The 15,342-nt window shown below is 44.0% G+C and overlaps 1 protein-coding gene across 12 annotated transcripts in view; it reads left to right on the top strand.

Annotated features, from left to right (window-relative positions):
- The window catches only part of TIAM1 (TIAM Rac1 associated GEF 1), a 119,388-nt gene that overhangs the window by 83,009 nt on the left and 21,037 nt on the right, over positions 1 to 15,342 (top strand). For 9 of the 12 annotated variants that reach the window (XM_035896479.1, XM_035896480.1, XM_035896478.1 and 6 more), the window contains 2 exons: positions 2,086 to 2,310; positions 12,441 to 12,547. In XM_035896479.1, coding sequence (XP_035752372.1) covers positions 2,086 to 2,310; positions 12,441 to 12,547 — 332 coding nt within the window. The remainder of the gene's footprint in view (positions 1 to 2,085; positions 2,311 to 12,440; positions 12,548 to 15,342) is intronic. The other 3 variants (XM_035896481.1, XM_035896482.1, XM_035896472.1) reach the window with 1 other exon arrangement.

The raw sequence follows: 15,342 nt of genomic DNA, 5'->3' as shown, positions 1-15,342 counted from the left end.
TCAGCAGGGCTTCCTTATTTTGCTTTTAGAAAATGTTTGAGCAACAATCTAAATGCATGCATGGACACAGACTGCCTCCTGTGGGGCTGAAACGCTAAAACATGCTTTCGTTGATACATTGCTCTTCGTAATTGATATAAAAAGCCACTTCTGTATGAACAGTATTTGGCAGGATATTTATGACAAGACACCCATAGTTAAGCAGAAAGCAGGGAGGAAAATGCTCTCTTCCTCCCATTATTTACATACGTGTTTGCATTTGACTGCACTTCCTTTAGTAAGTCTAACTTACCAGAAGAGATACAGTATTTAATTTTCAATCTTTTCTCCAATTAGAAAACTTAAATCTTATTTTCTCCTAATAATTTTTATGATTTATCTTTTTCTTTTTCTGTTGGTCTGCGCTAGCTAGACTATTGTTGGAATTTGAGGTGCTTGATTTTACTGAGATAGACGTGATACATTATCCCAAATGATTCAAAAGAAGGATTACAAAGAGTAAATGGAGCCCCAGATATGATGTTTATGGTTGCAGGCATATTAATGTGCTAGTATTATGACATGGCATCGCTAAGTAGAATAAATGAAATAATGCGAAATGCTTGACTTGCTTTGTTTTGTCCTTGTTTCAAATATGATTTTATGGTCCATTTACTTTGTAGCTATTCTATCTAGTTCATTTTATTCTCTCCAAAACTGCACGCCACACTACAGTTTCTGGGCACAATTACATGCATTTAGAAAGATCTCAATTTTCCTAAAGAAGGCTGAAGCTCTTTAGCCTCCTCCCTTCCACATTTCTGTCTTGAACGAGGGTAGGTAATCTGTTTCCTGGAGGATGCAGCTGAGCTCTCCTCACAGCTCAGGCCCATGGAGTTACGCCTTTCATCTGGGCTTAAGGGTGGCCAGACTCTATCACCCAGCCAGAGGACTGCACGGCATGAGGGCCGGTCACCCCCACAGAGGGAGCAGCTCTTTTGACCCTGGAATTTCCAGCTTTTGTTCCTGTAAATGCCAGGATGGTGCCTGGGATGCCACAGCGGGTCCCGCTGGTGGCCATTGCAGAGTATGCTTTCGCACCGGCCATGCCCAGCCAGCTGGCTCCTGGGGGGATGCCTGCGAGGGACTGCCAGCATCACCCTCAAGTGGAGAAAAAACCCCGGACAATGGGGGCTGTCAGCACCAATGTGCCCTGGCGTGCTGCTGCCTGCCTAAAGATTATTTGGGATTAAACCCGGGTCCAGCTTGCTGCTGTCTGTCGGAGAGCGGGCCCAGCTGGCTGAGGGGAAGGTCAGGTTCCTGGCAGCACCTCAGGGGACTGCACGTCGTCTGTCGGCATCGCCGTGTCGCCCCCAAAGCAAGCGGGAGTCAGCTGTTTCCTCTGCAGAGACCCTTCTTCCTTGGGCGCTGGTGCTATAAATAGCTCCTGAAATCAGATTGGAAAAAAAAAAAAAAACCACAACATGACTAATTTGCCAAGTGCTAAAATTTGCCTTTTGAAGATCTATGTGCGAGGATGTGATTCGGACAGGGCCAGAGAGGAGGCTATCTGAAGTCCTACACCATATACCCCAGCTGAGTTGGAAACGTTTTCTCTCCTCCTAGGTGTGTGGGTAGGTGACTGCTTCAAACAAAAGCCTTTGCTTACATGGAAAGTTAAAAGCAAGAGTCAAGCCAGCTCAGCTACTCTATCCTTTACCCGTCCTGTGTGCAGCACCTCAGAAATCTGATTCTGTCCTCCAGTATATATTTATTTACGAGCAATGTGTTGTGTAGAGTGGCTTGCTGTACAGCGGCTGTTCCCTTGCAGAGTGACGTGAAGAAAAAGGGGGTATCTTGTTGCTGGTAGGTTGTGAGGGACTTCCTGGGCACCACGCTCTTAGGGATGGCACTGGAGTACCAGCCTGACAACAGATCGCGCAAAAGTCCCTCAAATTTCAATATCATTTGCAGTCATAAATGTTTACTTTATGTCTAGACATAACACTGTCTGGCACTTCATAAACACCCGGCTGAGCTCCTTGATGTCTGTGGGTAACAGAAAAGTTACTGTGCGAGTCTGACCTGTTCCTTTCTGTGTTGCAGGCCTGAAAGCTGGCGATGAAATTGTGGAGATTAACAAGAAAGCTGCTGAGGATCTGGACTCAGCTTTGCTGAAAGATGCCCTTGTTCAGCCTTCGCTGTGTCTCACTGTGCGCACCTATCCTGAGATAGAGGAAGGGCAGAAGCTAATGCAGCTACCACCACGTCGCTTGGAAAACCCAGCTGACTTGAGTGACAGTGCACTGGCATTTGCTGGGAGCAACCAAGGTATGGGGTTCGATGTAGAAATTACCAGGAGGAGGATTCACGCTTACAATGCGCTGGTGTAATCCCTTTGATCCCTGCATGTGACTTCCATGGTTGAAGTGAAAGGAATTACAGTCTGAATGCGCTGGGCAGTTAATACATGGGAGCTCTGGAAGCTGTAAGGGGAGTGTGTGTGTGTGCGTGTGTGTGTGTATATATATAAAATCTGCGGTAGCAATGAAGGATGACTGTGTACATGGTTAGGCTGTGAAATGTGTGTGATCACCAAATGCACATCACATCACCTAGCTGTGCCTACAGCAAGTCGCAGAACTAATTGTTCCCTTCTGGGCTGCTCAGGAGGTGCCTTTACCTCTGGATTTGCCCACAGGATATACATATGGCAGGGAAGGAAGAGGGGATAAGCATTCCCCCTCTCTGGGATTAGCCAGGAGCACAGGAGTCCTGTGGGTTTGATGAGACACATAAATAATTCATAAGGACAGTTCAAACCACCTAAAGGTAAGGATTGACACTACACCCAAGCACATCTAACTGGTCCCACAGCACACTGTGGTGGGAAGGGGCGTTCCTGCCCACCACACCGCCCTGTTCAGAGAACTGAACTGGTAGAAAGTTTATCCCTAGCAAATGTGAATTGTTTGCCACTAGTTCAGCTTCCTGAACCAGTTGAGGACAAGCACCTGTGCTGGGATAAGAGAAATGACTGCAGAAGAGCAGGATCGCCTCCTTGGTGGTAGCTAGTCATTACCTCTGTAAGACAGCAGCATTGGGAATTGCACAGGGGTAGCAGAAAAGCTCCTGCACCATGTCTCCTCTTACTTGCCTGCTTAGTCAAGTCTTATTTGCCAGCTTCTAAATGCCCCCTGTACTCAAAAACAGAAGAGGATACTGGATGTACCTGCTTGCTTTAGTTTTTTTTAATAATTTAAAATACATGAAAAATGAATGGAATGGCCAAAAAGAAGTAGTATTTAGATAATCAAAATTATTCTGAGCTGAGGTAAATTTTGACTTCCAGTCAAAAGTAAATGGTGTCTGAATATGTCAAAATACATTGTTTTCTCCCCAAAGTAAAGGTTTCAGAAATGTCAAAACAGTTGCTTTGATAACTATGAAACGGTTTTGTTCTGGGCATTTGGAATAAAAAGCTGGAGCAGGAGGGGGGCTGTTAATGCACTTCACCGGGGTGAAGAAGTCAGCCTTCTCGCAGGACATGCCTGCCTGATTGCTGCAGTCACTTGGTGTAGGGGCTTCTGGGATGAGTCTGGGTGCAAACTGGAGCTAACCCAGGAGCGGTGTGAGTGCATTAGCATGATGCTGAGCTGGAGCAAATGAGCCACTGTGAAAGACAGCTTGCTTGGGCTCAGGACCAAGCTGACTCATCTCTGCCTGCAAAGGGTCAGGGAGGTACAGCCTGCCTCTCTCAACGTTTCTGGATGCTGCTCTGGTTTTGCTTAAAATATTTACTGAAAGTGATCTAGCAAAAATGTCATTGTTCAGGTGGTGGGAACGTGTCGTGGGGAAAGAGAAAGCTGGACCCCTGGCCTGACTTTGGAGAATGTGGTTGGTATCCATAGCAAGTGGAATAGTATGAACAAGAAAGCTTAAAAACAGCTTTTTGCAAATACCTCTGACTGATAAAAGCAACCTCATGGAAGGTGTGGGATAAACCCCCAAAGGAAGTTAAAATGAAACATTTTCAGAAGGGCATTTTCCCCTTTTAATTTTCATTGAACTTTTCCCAGTTAGGCTTTTGTGCTGAAAAATCAAGCTCATCTTGTACATTTTTGTAGCTGGCCACAAGATGCCCCCATTTCCTACTTAACACCAGCTCTTCGTGGGCCCCATCCTTTTGTCCTTGCCTGTGCTTTTTCACTGAAACCCCACGTGCTGAGTCCCCTTACCCCAACTTTTTTCTGAAGTGGGTGGGTGTCCGCCCTGGGTGCAAAGAATCGGGAACTGGGACTTTTGTATTTATGCAACATTGAGATTTCTAAGGCAGAGGAGTCACATTTTGTAATGCGGGGTCTCAATAGCTGGTCGCGACGAGCAGTTTCTCTTCCACTGTCAGTCTCTGCATCGTTACTTTGAGGGTCATCGAGGGGTCCTTTTCCTTGCTGAGGGTGAGATAGCACACAGTTTGCCCACTATGTCTTAAGAGCCTAGCATTTGCCTTTTAATGTTGTCCGGTACTAATGCTGCGTGCACCATGTGAAATGAAGATATAGGACGTGGCTGATGGATGTGTCACAGCAATATCAGACCTCCCACCTCTGCTGCTCTGTAGGCATGACTTCCTTTGTGCTGCTCCCAACCTGAGTCATGTCTGTCTCCCTTTGTAAGCTTCTCCTGAGCTGGGGTTTTTTGTGGTTATCGCAGTGGTGTGGAACGGCTGCTTGTTTTTCCATGTCCTGCAGTGAGCATGTGAACTGTCTGGTGGGCCAAAGTGCCTGCTTCTTAAATAGCTCCCCAGGACCGGGGATAAGCTTTAGGGCTTCCTCTTCCCTTCAGTTTTCTCGTGGTACAGCTGCCCTTCACTTTTGGTGTGCTGTAGTCAGAGAGCTTCTTTGCTCTCCCTTTCAGCTGACAGGCAGCACAGAAGCTCGAGCTCTCTTGGTATTTGCTTTCCTTCGAAAAGCAGCAAGCTTGAGGTGGGAATCACCTTCATTCCTCCTAAAGGGGGGAGGAATACTTCTTTAAACAACAGAAGCAACCCAGTAGCTCATCAGCAGATGTGCAGGTGTCTCTGGCAGCTTCTGAAAGAGCCTATAGTTGCCATATGAAATATGCCTCTGAAGAATGACGTTAAGGCGGTGTTTAATGCTAAACAATGCTGATGCTCTAATTTGGGATGATTTAGCCTGAGGTGGGAGTGAATCAAGGATCTGCACCCAAGTGCATGATTGGGAGGCAGGTGTTTTGATCTTCCCCATCAATTTCTCTCTATTTAGGTGTTTGTAGAACACAATGTTTTACTGAAGCCTTTCTTCTTCTGGCCCTGTGCTTTTTCAGGGATTCGTTACCTAAAATGGGATCCATGTGAATTTTTAAAAAGGGGTACGTGCTTTTCTTTGGGAGATCGTGGCTGTATCTTAGATTTTTGGTCTCAGCTCCACAGCTTCTTCTGGAGAGCAGTCAAGTATGAAATACCCACTGACCCATTTATTTGTTTCCTTGTTGATTACTGGCAGTTTGGCTGGCTAGGCAAATCAGCTCAGTGATTTCTGTTCTATGCTTTATTTATAGCATGCAGATTTTTTCTTCAGTCCTAAAGGAGCATAGCCCCCCTTCCAGCAGGCGGGTGAAGCGTCTCTGGGCCAGAGTGCCAGCAGGTATAAATCACCTGTAGGCACATCCATTCTCCGGAAATTCAGGGTCTGGTTGACTGATCATGCTGATGTCCTGTCATTATCTTCTTCACTAGCAATTCTTCATTGGCAATGAAGACAGCAAAGTGTAGATTTTTTGTGTATTTTCAACACAAAGATGCTGTGTTACTTTTTTTTTTTTTTTTTAACGAAGCTTTCCTAATGCCTTATTACTCAGTGGGAGGACTTCCAGGAGCAAAGTGGGGCTGTGTTTTTGGGAGTTGACCTCCCTGAAGTGACTGCCAGTGCTCCTGTTTAAATAAGACATCTCTTACAGCTGTTTCATTATCTGGAACTACCTCATATATACTGAGGTTGGGGCTAGAGCTGCAAATCACCTCTGTGGCAGCTTCATTGTGTTTACGTAACAGGTTATTCTTGAAATGACCTTGGATTTTATATCTCCAATTGATGTGAAAAATATCGTCTTGGGTATGATATATACTTTCCCCCTAGGAATTCGTGCTGCATCAGGCTTGCAGAGCCACAAGTTTTGTTCCTTTCATCTATTACTGTTTTTCCTGGCTTTCAGTCTTCTCTCCTGCTAATGCAGTCTGCATAAATCTGGTTGAGGAGGACTAGCTCTTTCTGTCTGGAGCCCCACAGCATGTTTTCCTTATTGCCGAAAAGGATCAGTGAGAGCTGTCTTCCCTCCCCATGAGGAGTGTTTTGTCGCCCCGTTCTGCTCCACTCAATCCAGGGAATAAGAGGCTGCAAGCTGTAGACACAGCGTTGCATCTCCCCAAAACCATAAAGAAGCTATTTTGTTATTAGAAGGGGATTTGGGAATGGGAGCAGTATTCATATTTGTTTGTGGTCTCCCCACAATTCGATACCTTTTTTTACTCTGGGGTAGAGTTTCTTGAGGTTTAGGCTTTGCATGCTCCTGTATTTTGGAGACCTCTATCTAGCATGAGGGATAACTCTGCAGGGATAACTGTGAGCCGTATAAATCACCGTGCAGAATGTATAAATGGTGAAAAAGAAAGTATACCCCTGTTTCGAATGGGTATATTAATCTTCTAGATATGAAGCAGCTAGGTATTTTTAAGGAGTCTATTATTTTGTCATTCAGAAAGCAGGAGAACCAGGGGCTGGAGTTAATACACACTTTAAAGGCTATGGTATAAAACTGAAACAAACTTCCATTGCACTATAAGAATGGCCACTATTTTTCATTCCATCCTCATCCTCTCTTGGGTCACCTTAGGCTGAGTAATTTGGATTTCAGAACAAGCTGAGACTAACAGTAACCTTAATTTCTTCAGGGTTATTTTCCTGAGGCAGACAACTAATTTCATACCTTTTGTAGCATGTTAAAAAATATTGTCATCATTCAGTGCTTGATTTAACAATTCCAGGGCATTTACTGCTGCAGCAATCTGAGGGTCTTGCATATAATTAATCAGAGACATGCAGAACTGTTGTTCACGAGATCTATTTTCTAAAAGCTAAAAAGCCAAAGCTAAAGGATGTTGCCTGAGTCAGAATTGCGTTCAGAGGTCTCATTCCTGGCTATTCTAAAGTCTGCCTGAGCTGCTGTTGAAATAAGCAGCATGGCTATTACCACGTTAGTTTTTGCATTGTGGCTTTGGGTTTCTGACCCTTTCCATTTTAGCTGCAGTAAGCATACCTGCTCCCTTACCCGTGGATTTCTAATCTCAATATTCTTGCTGTGTTACCGCTCCCCCTGCCGGCTCCTTGCAGAAGGAAAGGCTGGGTTTTCCCATCTCCATGTCCCTGGTTTTTCCAAGCTCAGCTGTGCACATTGCTTCATTTTTATGTCTGTGAAAATTCCTGTTTATTCCAAACAGGCTACTCAAGTGTATTGCAAGTGTTCAATGAGGCTCCTGACCTGGGGAGGGTGAAAAGTGGCTGTGGTATAGCTGGTACAGGGAAGTTTTCATTGAACCTGCATTTTTCCCAAGAAGAGTGAATGAACTGAATTCACATTCAGCATAGGTTTTTCTATATTTGCGCAATTTACTACCTAGTTGAAATGGTAAATAAAGCAATAGAGTTTGGCGAAAAGGGAAAGACATTTATAGGGCTTGTTCTGTAGGTCTCCAAGAAAGGGAGAATTCCCCGGTTGGTTCCTATACTGTTCTTTGGTCATGCAGTTGACTGTAACTGTGATGATAGTTATAGCTCAGTTTTACAGGTCTTTGGAGAGGTTATCAACCCTGTGGGACTTCTTAATGGGACAGAATACCCCAGCGTAAAGATGATGTTTTCTTCTTTCATGTTTCATTGTTTCAAAGCTAACCAGAATTCTTCTAAAGAAGAACAAAAATTTTTTTTTTATTGTAGATTTATAGGTGAAATTTTGTTTCAAACAATAATTTAATTTGAGAGACAGTTCTCTAGCAATTTGTATTAAAATTGTTCCATGTATGACAGAGTCTCTTCCGAAAGGTGCTCCGTTGTCACAACAGGGCTGTTTGCCAACAGCATATAGAATTTACACTCTCTGCTTTAGGAAGTTGCTGTTGAACTGTCCAAGTAAGTGACACTCTCTTCTTTTAAGATGACAGTCCAGCATGAGCCGCTGAAAGCACTTGGGCCACTGAAGCCTCGGCAGCACATCTCGCAGGAGCACAGGCACCCGCGCGTCTTGGCTGGGCTTCAGCCAGGGGAGTCGTGTTCTGCCTGGTCCATATTTCTTCTGCAGTTTCAGCTTGGATGAGGGTCAATCCTTATTTCTCGCTGAAAGTGATTAAGCAATCGCTGTGTTTGACTTCCAGTATCACTGGGCTTAATCAGTGGAAGAAGTGCAGAGGAGCAGGACGCACCTTTTGCAGGGAGTGAGCGGTGGCAGGCGGGCAGGGAAGGACACCGGGCCGAGCTCCTCAGCCCCTGACACTTGCCACCTGGCTGCAGCAGTCCCCGGTCTCTGCCTCAGTCGCATGGCAAGGTGGTGTGTGGGGCGCCAAGGTGTGTGTAAAACAACCTGCTTATGAAACTGAGGCACCTTTAAAGTTACAAACCGTAGCTTTCAGCCATCCGAGCCTGTTGTTGCTTCTGGCCCACAGCACATAACACGCTGGCAGATGGCTGTCCTTGCCAGCGCTTCCCCGTTGCAGCCACCGAGGGGACTGAATTCCATATTGCCAGTTCCACGTACTTGGGAATTAGGCATCGAGATGCTAAAATTGTGAACATGGAGGGTTTTCTGATTTGTATGCTGCTTTTTGTGGTAGTAGGATGTGCACTTCTGAGCTTTGCACCACAGCTGACAGAGCTTGGCTAGGAATAGTTATTTCCACTGCATTCTGGCATCAAGAAATGGGCTTTAAGAGTAGTACCAAATCTCGTGGAAGTCTCATTAAAATCTTGAGCAAGAGCAACCCTGCAAATTGGAAGCAGCAGCCGTGGAAAATTTTAGCCAAGCGTTGGCATGAAGCTTAAGCTTTACATGATTCTCCAGTCCTTTTAAGCCCCAGCACCTTTGCTCCAGTGATATAAGACTTCCTTTTATTTTGTTAGTCCTAGCCGTAAGTAGGGAGTTATTTAATGGGCATTAGTCATAATGTCACGGATATTACACTTCTGAGGCAATTTGGGAGCTCGTGTGACCTCCATCTGTGCTGGTGGCCGCATGAATTTTGACCCCCCTTTTCCTGCTGCTTTTTGGATTTCCCTTTCTAATTCCTTAGTGTCAAGTGAAGCCCACGCATTATCGTCCCTAGCAAATGGTAGGGGCTGGGCAGCATTCAGGTGCTGCAGGAGGAAATGAGCACATTGTCCTCAGAGTTCCTTGCAGAGCTAAATAAAGATTTACAGGGCAAAAATAAAATGATGTAAAGAACCTGACAGAAATGGGACGGTAACTGGAAGGTATTAAAAGGCAGGAACGTGCAGTGTTATTGAACCGACTGCCTGTGTTTAACAGCCAGCAGATAAACCTGCTAAAGTTGACATTGGCTTTGGCAGCTTAAGACATTAGAAATACCCTGAGCACATGTACTGTGTGACTGCTCATTAAGACGTAAGTGAAAGATTGCTGTCTACTGGGTAAAAGTGTTTATACTGCAGGAAATAGATTAAGTGGTGTTTTAATACACAGGAAAAGAAAAAGTGGTAGCTTAAAAGCAAAAACCAAAACCCCAAAACAAACATTATTTGCCTTGGCTTGGTGTGAGAAACAGCTGTAGGATGTATTTCATGCAGCTTATAATGAGAAATTAATTGCAGTGAAAAAACACAAACTGCCCCAAACAAATTATGACACATAGCACATTTTTTCTCTTATTTTTTAATGGATAGCTTAAGGGTTTTAAGAATTTTTTCACACATTAATAGAGAGACCAGAAAGCTGATAGTCCAAGTTGATAAAATCATGGGCAAGGCTCAGATAACCTAACTTCTTCTAGAGAAAACACTTCCTCAAACAGATTTTGTGTTGCCAAACATCCCCTACAAGCACATCTTTTTAAAAGGTAAACCCTGTCTTTTCAGAAGGGAGGCATGTCTTCCGGAAGCTCAACTATGAACTACCTTTCATGTCCTTTTAGTTTCATTTGACATCCAATTTAACCCCATCCCAGTATGCAGAATGTTTTCTGAATTTAATTCTGGTTTTCTGAATTCCATTTTTTCCAAATTATTTCCAGACTTGGTAAAGTGGAAATCTTGTACAGTCCTGAAAATTGGTTTTGATAATGGTGGCTGAAAGCTTGCAAGCACAGCAGCTGCAAGTTGGGTACTGAAGAACCCAGACCTGGATCTCTGCCCTCAGTCTTGATGTAGAGAGCTGGACCTAGGATGTGTTCGTGAACCAACACCATGCATTAACATAACACTCCTTGAAAGAAGAGCAGTGACTTTTCAATTGTAACGAAGAGGCAGCGGAATTTTTCTTAATTCATTTAGGAAACACATTTCTTAGACACCATAACTTCTGTGTCATGAAATATATTTCATTCCAGTATAAAGAAATATATTAGACGTGTGTAATCAGGGTTTATTTTTTCAAAACATCTTGATTCTAAAGCAGCTTGCCATTTTATCTGAATTAAAAAGACCATCCACGCTATTACAGCCTTTTTGGCCAAATCACACAGTGTTTAACTGAAATATATCAGTATAACAGATGTGTGTTATCATCACTGTGGCCTTTTTACTCACAGCATTGCTATCTAGCCAAATGCTCCTTATAGACAAATATACTTGACTTACCTAAATTGAAATGTCTAATTGAAAAATAGCGAGAAACATGAGAGTCAGCATGGGACTAACATAGAAATAGTGCTGCATCTGATGTGCTCAATCACTGTTAGTCTTTGTAAAACATCCATGTTTCAACATAGCAGTGAATAGAAGGGGGTGGCTGCTGGACCACCGAGTGTGCTGTTGGGCTGCTTCTATTCGTAGAGTAGCAAACCAAAAAAAAAAAACCCACTGGTTTGAAAGAAAAATTCTGTTCTGCTGCAGAAAAGTGTCAGTTTTCCACCAAAATGTTTAAATGCTACATGCTAACAATGTAACCAAAAATTATGTTAATACAGTCTGTTGATTCTTGGGTTTTAAAAAGCAGGGATTTTCTGTGTTGCTGCATCCTTTGAACTTTGATTATGTTTTTCTACATTCCTTCAAGAATAAATGCAATGGAATAAAAGGTATAATCCCTGGTGGGACATTCACTGTCCTACTCCTGTGGCAGGATGTGGGCAGGGAGGCGTACTCAGAAACCACTCTTCCCCATCCAGCCCCAGGAGTGACACCGCAGAAAAAACTCTTCCTTATGGGGCTAAGGGGAGGAGAGGGGAAAGGTAAAAGGAATTAGTGTCTGGATTTAGCTGCTGTAAAGTATCTCTTTATGCTGGCTTGAAGGCCAGTTGAGGCATGCAGAACGTTCCTGGCAGAGTTCAGTCCATCACTGGCCACTATAATTTGCCATAGCTAGAAGTTGAATGTATATGAAACCTGTTTTTCTGTGAAGACTGGCTAAGGTATAGTAATACTGCTTCTTACAGGTATTTGAGTCAGAGAATGAGATCCCCAAAACAGTTATTTGCGCACAGAGCTCTCGGGCTGGGGTTAGTACTCTTCTTTCTTTTGTCGCATGCAGGTAATTCATCATTTACTTAGAAGCAGTCACAAAGCAGTTATCAGCTGCATCAACAACATAGTCTCCAGAAGAGTGCTCAGGCATAGGGATGCATAGCTGTTGCCACATACTGATGGAAATGAAATCTAGTTTTCAGTTAATGTAATAGACTCCTAAAAACTGCTAAAACCGGGTTTGTTTCCTTAAAAATCAACATCGAAACTCAGTAGTGGGTGTGTTAGGCCAAAACTGCAAGCAATTTCAGCTCATCACATTTGACATAACTTGGAGGAGAGGCTGACCGAGGCTTGCTTCTTGGCACAGCCTACCTGTTCGCATACTGCAGTTTCTATCTGAAACCACTGAAGTATAAAGGTAGGCAATTGCTCGCCAGCCAAGAAATGAGTAATAAACGTAAGAATTTCAATGTGCCATTTTAGCCTTATCTCTGAATCGTCTTTCATGGTTTCCACTAAATAGTGTGTCTGGCCATAACCTGTTTATTTTTACACCTGTAGTTAAATCTGGCCCCTGCTGTAAACCGAGGTCGTCCTTTGAGGTCATTGAGTGCCTCTGGCATAACATCGTGTCGGCATGTACTGGTGTGCGGGATGCGGCCTGGCCCTCCATGGGAACTCCATGTCTGTTGCGCCCAGCTTTTTGAATTTTGGGAAATTATGGCTGGGTTTTCACACACATCTCAATTTCAGCAGGGCACTCGCTTTGCGGCGACCCGGACAGCTCTGTTGAGACAGCTCCAGAGGAGGCAGAAGCGCAAGACTTGGAGTCATCCGATGAGGCCGATAAGATGAGCAAGGTGAGAAAGTTTCATTTTCACACGACAAGGAGCAAAAGTGCAGTACACTCACAGCTGATGTGCTGACTTCACAGCTGCACCCGATTAGAGCACCTTTCCTGGGAAAAAGTTAATCTTACTTTTAAGGTGTTTATGGATGATACTGAAGGTAACAAATTACAGCTTTGATTATGGCACATCGCTACCTCTTAACTTGTGCCCTTTTCCCAGGGTTGGTTCACATCTTCAGTATCTTGTGATAACATTCCTGCATAGTTTTCAGATGGGCTGGTTTATCACCTCCTTCACCAGAGCAGGTCAGCTTAACCAACGATTTCTTATTCCTTCTTGATTTCTCGGCATAGGAGGTATCTAAGTTAAACAGTATTCTTGTAAATCAATAGCATAGTGCACATGCTAGTTTTTAAATGCAAACTAATTATAGCCAATCTACCTTAAATTGAAGCAAAACTCTCCAATTATAGCTAAGAGGTTGTGCAAATGCATTGCTAATTGCCGTCTATTAAGGGATGGGTTTCGCAGTGGTTGGTAGTTTGCAACTTGGTCTGGTGCTGGGGAGCTTTACACAACATAAGGTGTGATGATTAGTGGCTTTTGCGGCAGAATCAAGTGAGGTTATTTTGAAGGCACTGATTGCTTTTAGGTGTTTGTTGCAGAGGTGATGGTTAGAGCTTACAGCTATTTTTCTGCAGAAGCTATGATCTTATGAGTATCCGATCTCACTCCGTCTGTGCTTATGTACAGGTGTGTTGTTTCTCAGCTCTTGTTTTAACTGAAATGTGTTACAGTGAGCTCTGAACTGGTCCCTGTGCTGTTCTACTTGTTATTGTAGCAAAAGGAAGGAAAAGACCCTGGCCTCTTGTTTCCTGATCTCTTATGTCAAGCTAGCCTGTAGTTTTGTCTTTGATAGCCAGGCAGTGGAAGTCAGATAAGAGGAAACATTCCTATGCATGAAATACATGCAGAGCTTGTATGCAGAGAAGGTGATTACTCTTACAGTTTGTTTCCAGGTCTTGTTATAGGACTTTTTCTTGTAAGTACAAAGAATTTCTTCTTGAGTAAGTGGAAGTGTTTGTTGATACTTTGGGATTTTTGACGGTAAATATGTGGGATTTTCATATGCTCTGAAAGGAGTCTCTTCTGTTAAACGCTGAAGCTGTGGAAGAGCACCAAGCGTAACACGTAGCTGCTTGGGGAATAAATGTTCATGCTGTGTTTTCTGTAGCTTTCTATTTCTGAACTGTGTGACAGGCTGTGGGGTTCCATTTTGCATTTTGCCTCCTGGATCTTCAGAGCTGTAATTGCCTGAAGCAAGGCGTAAGGATTACATGATTAGCCTTGTGGCTCAGCAGATTTAGTTAAACTGAGAAATGTGCATTAGCAGCTCTAATACTTAATATTCTTATCTTGGAAGAGTAACTTGTAACTCTAACAAGCCTTGGTTTCAAATGAGAAGCAAACCTGTCTTTCTGCAAATGAAATGTTAACATCAGTACATGTTTTCTTTTAAAATTCAGAAATAGGTCTTGTTTTGTTTGTGTGATACAGAGGGGAGTGAGGCATTTTACTTCGCTTTCTGTTTATTATGGGACAAACTGCTTGAGACGTTTGCACCTATAGTATATATACTGTGTGCTCGATTTGGCAAACTCATGAATGCCACTGTCCCTGTTCAGGTAGAAGAGCTCTGTACTAAGTGGGCTTTCTTTGTGGCTCCTCTCTAACAAAAGCTGCAGAAACCCCCAAATTATTTTGCAATGCCTATAGAGAATTCTGGTATATAGTACAAGGGAGAATGTCATTGTTTGCTAATCACATGCTAATTTTTAAATACAACAACAAATTAAAAAAAAACTAACCTAAAAAAGCTCAGTCAACAGGAGGGTTTTCCTAATCCCTTTGCTTTTCTGTGTGCTTGGAAAAGCCAGTCTGCATGGGGAGTAAGATGTCTGCAGCATGTTTTTTGGAAACAGGGAAAGTCACCACCTGGGTGGTACGGTGAGGAAAAAAGCAAAGGTGTTTTCCTGTCCGTGCACTGCCACACCTTCCCATGCTCCCAGGATTATAGCGCAGAAGATTACGCTGATGTCCTCAGCACTGTTTTACACGGGTTATTTTTACATGTGGGAAGTGAAACACTCTGCCCTTGTACCACCAGGAGGGGCATGTTCTCCCGTATCGCCATTACTGCCACAGCTTCCCGTCTCCCTCGGATGGTGGAGTTGAAGGGAGCCTTTCTTTATTTTCTGTCCTTCTTGGCAAAAGCAGGGCAGGAGCGCTGTTTCCATTCACCACTGGGCAGCAGAGGAAATCCAGTTTAACTGTGCTGGAGCCTCCCACCGAAGCGCAGAGTTCCCCTTCTTCCAGTGCAGATGCAGCATTAGCAGCTGAAGATCTGAAAAAATAGCGTTCGGGCTGTCTCTTGCCATGCAATAGCATGATCCTGAGGCAGGGCTTAATCCTGCAAACACCACCGCTCTGCACCACGGTGCTGGCGGTCTGCTGATGCCCACAGAGCACTGCAGAGGAGGAGAGCTCCAAGCTTCTCCGCAAAGCGATCCCAGGGGAGAGTTAATAATTCATGGAAAAAGGAGAGGAACGCGGCGCCGCAGCTCTCCTTCATCCGCTCTTGTAGCACAGGCCGGGTAGGCTTTTTATGAAGGTAAGCTGTGTGAAATCCTACCAGAAGCTGAGCTTGGGTCCCTTCTGACTTACCTGTGACTTTCTCATGCCGGTGACAGGTAGATGTATAACACGGGAGGTACTCGAATGTGTCTTACCTTCTCCTCCTCCTC

Source organism: Egretta garzetta, unplaced genomic scaffold, assembly GCF_000687185.1.
Source record: "Egretta garzetta isolate BGI_Z169 unplaced genomic scaffold, ASM68718v1 scaffold45, whole genome shotgun sequence".
NCBI classification, from domain to species: domain Eukaryota; kingdom Metazoa; phylum Chordata; class Aves; order Pelecaniformes; family Ardeidae; genus Egretta; species Egretta garzetta.
This window is presented reverse-complemented; position numbering and strand designations above follow the sequence as displayed.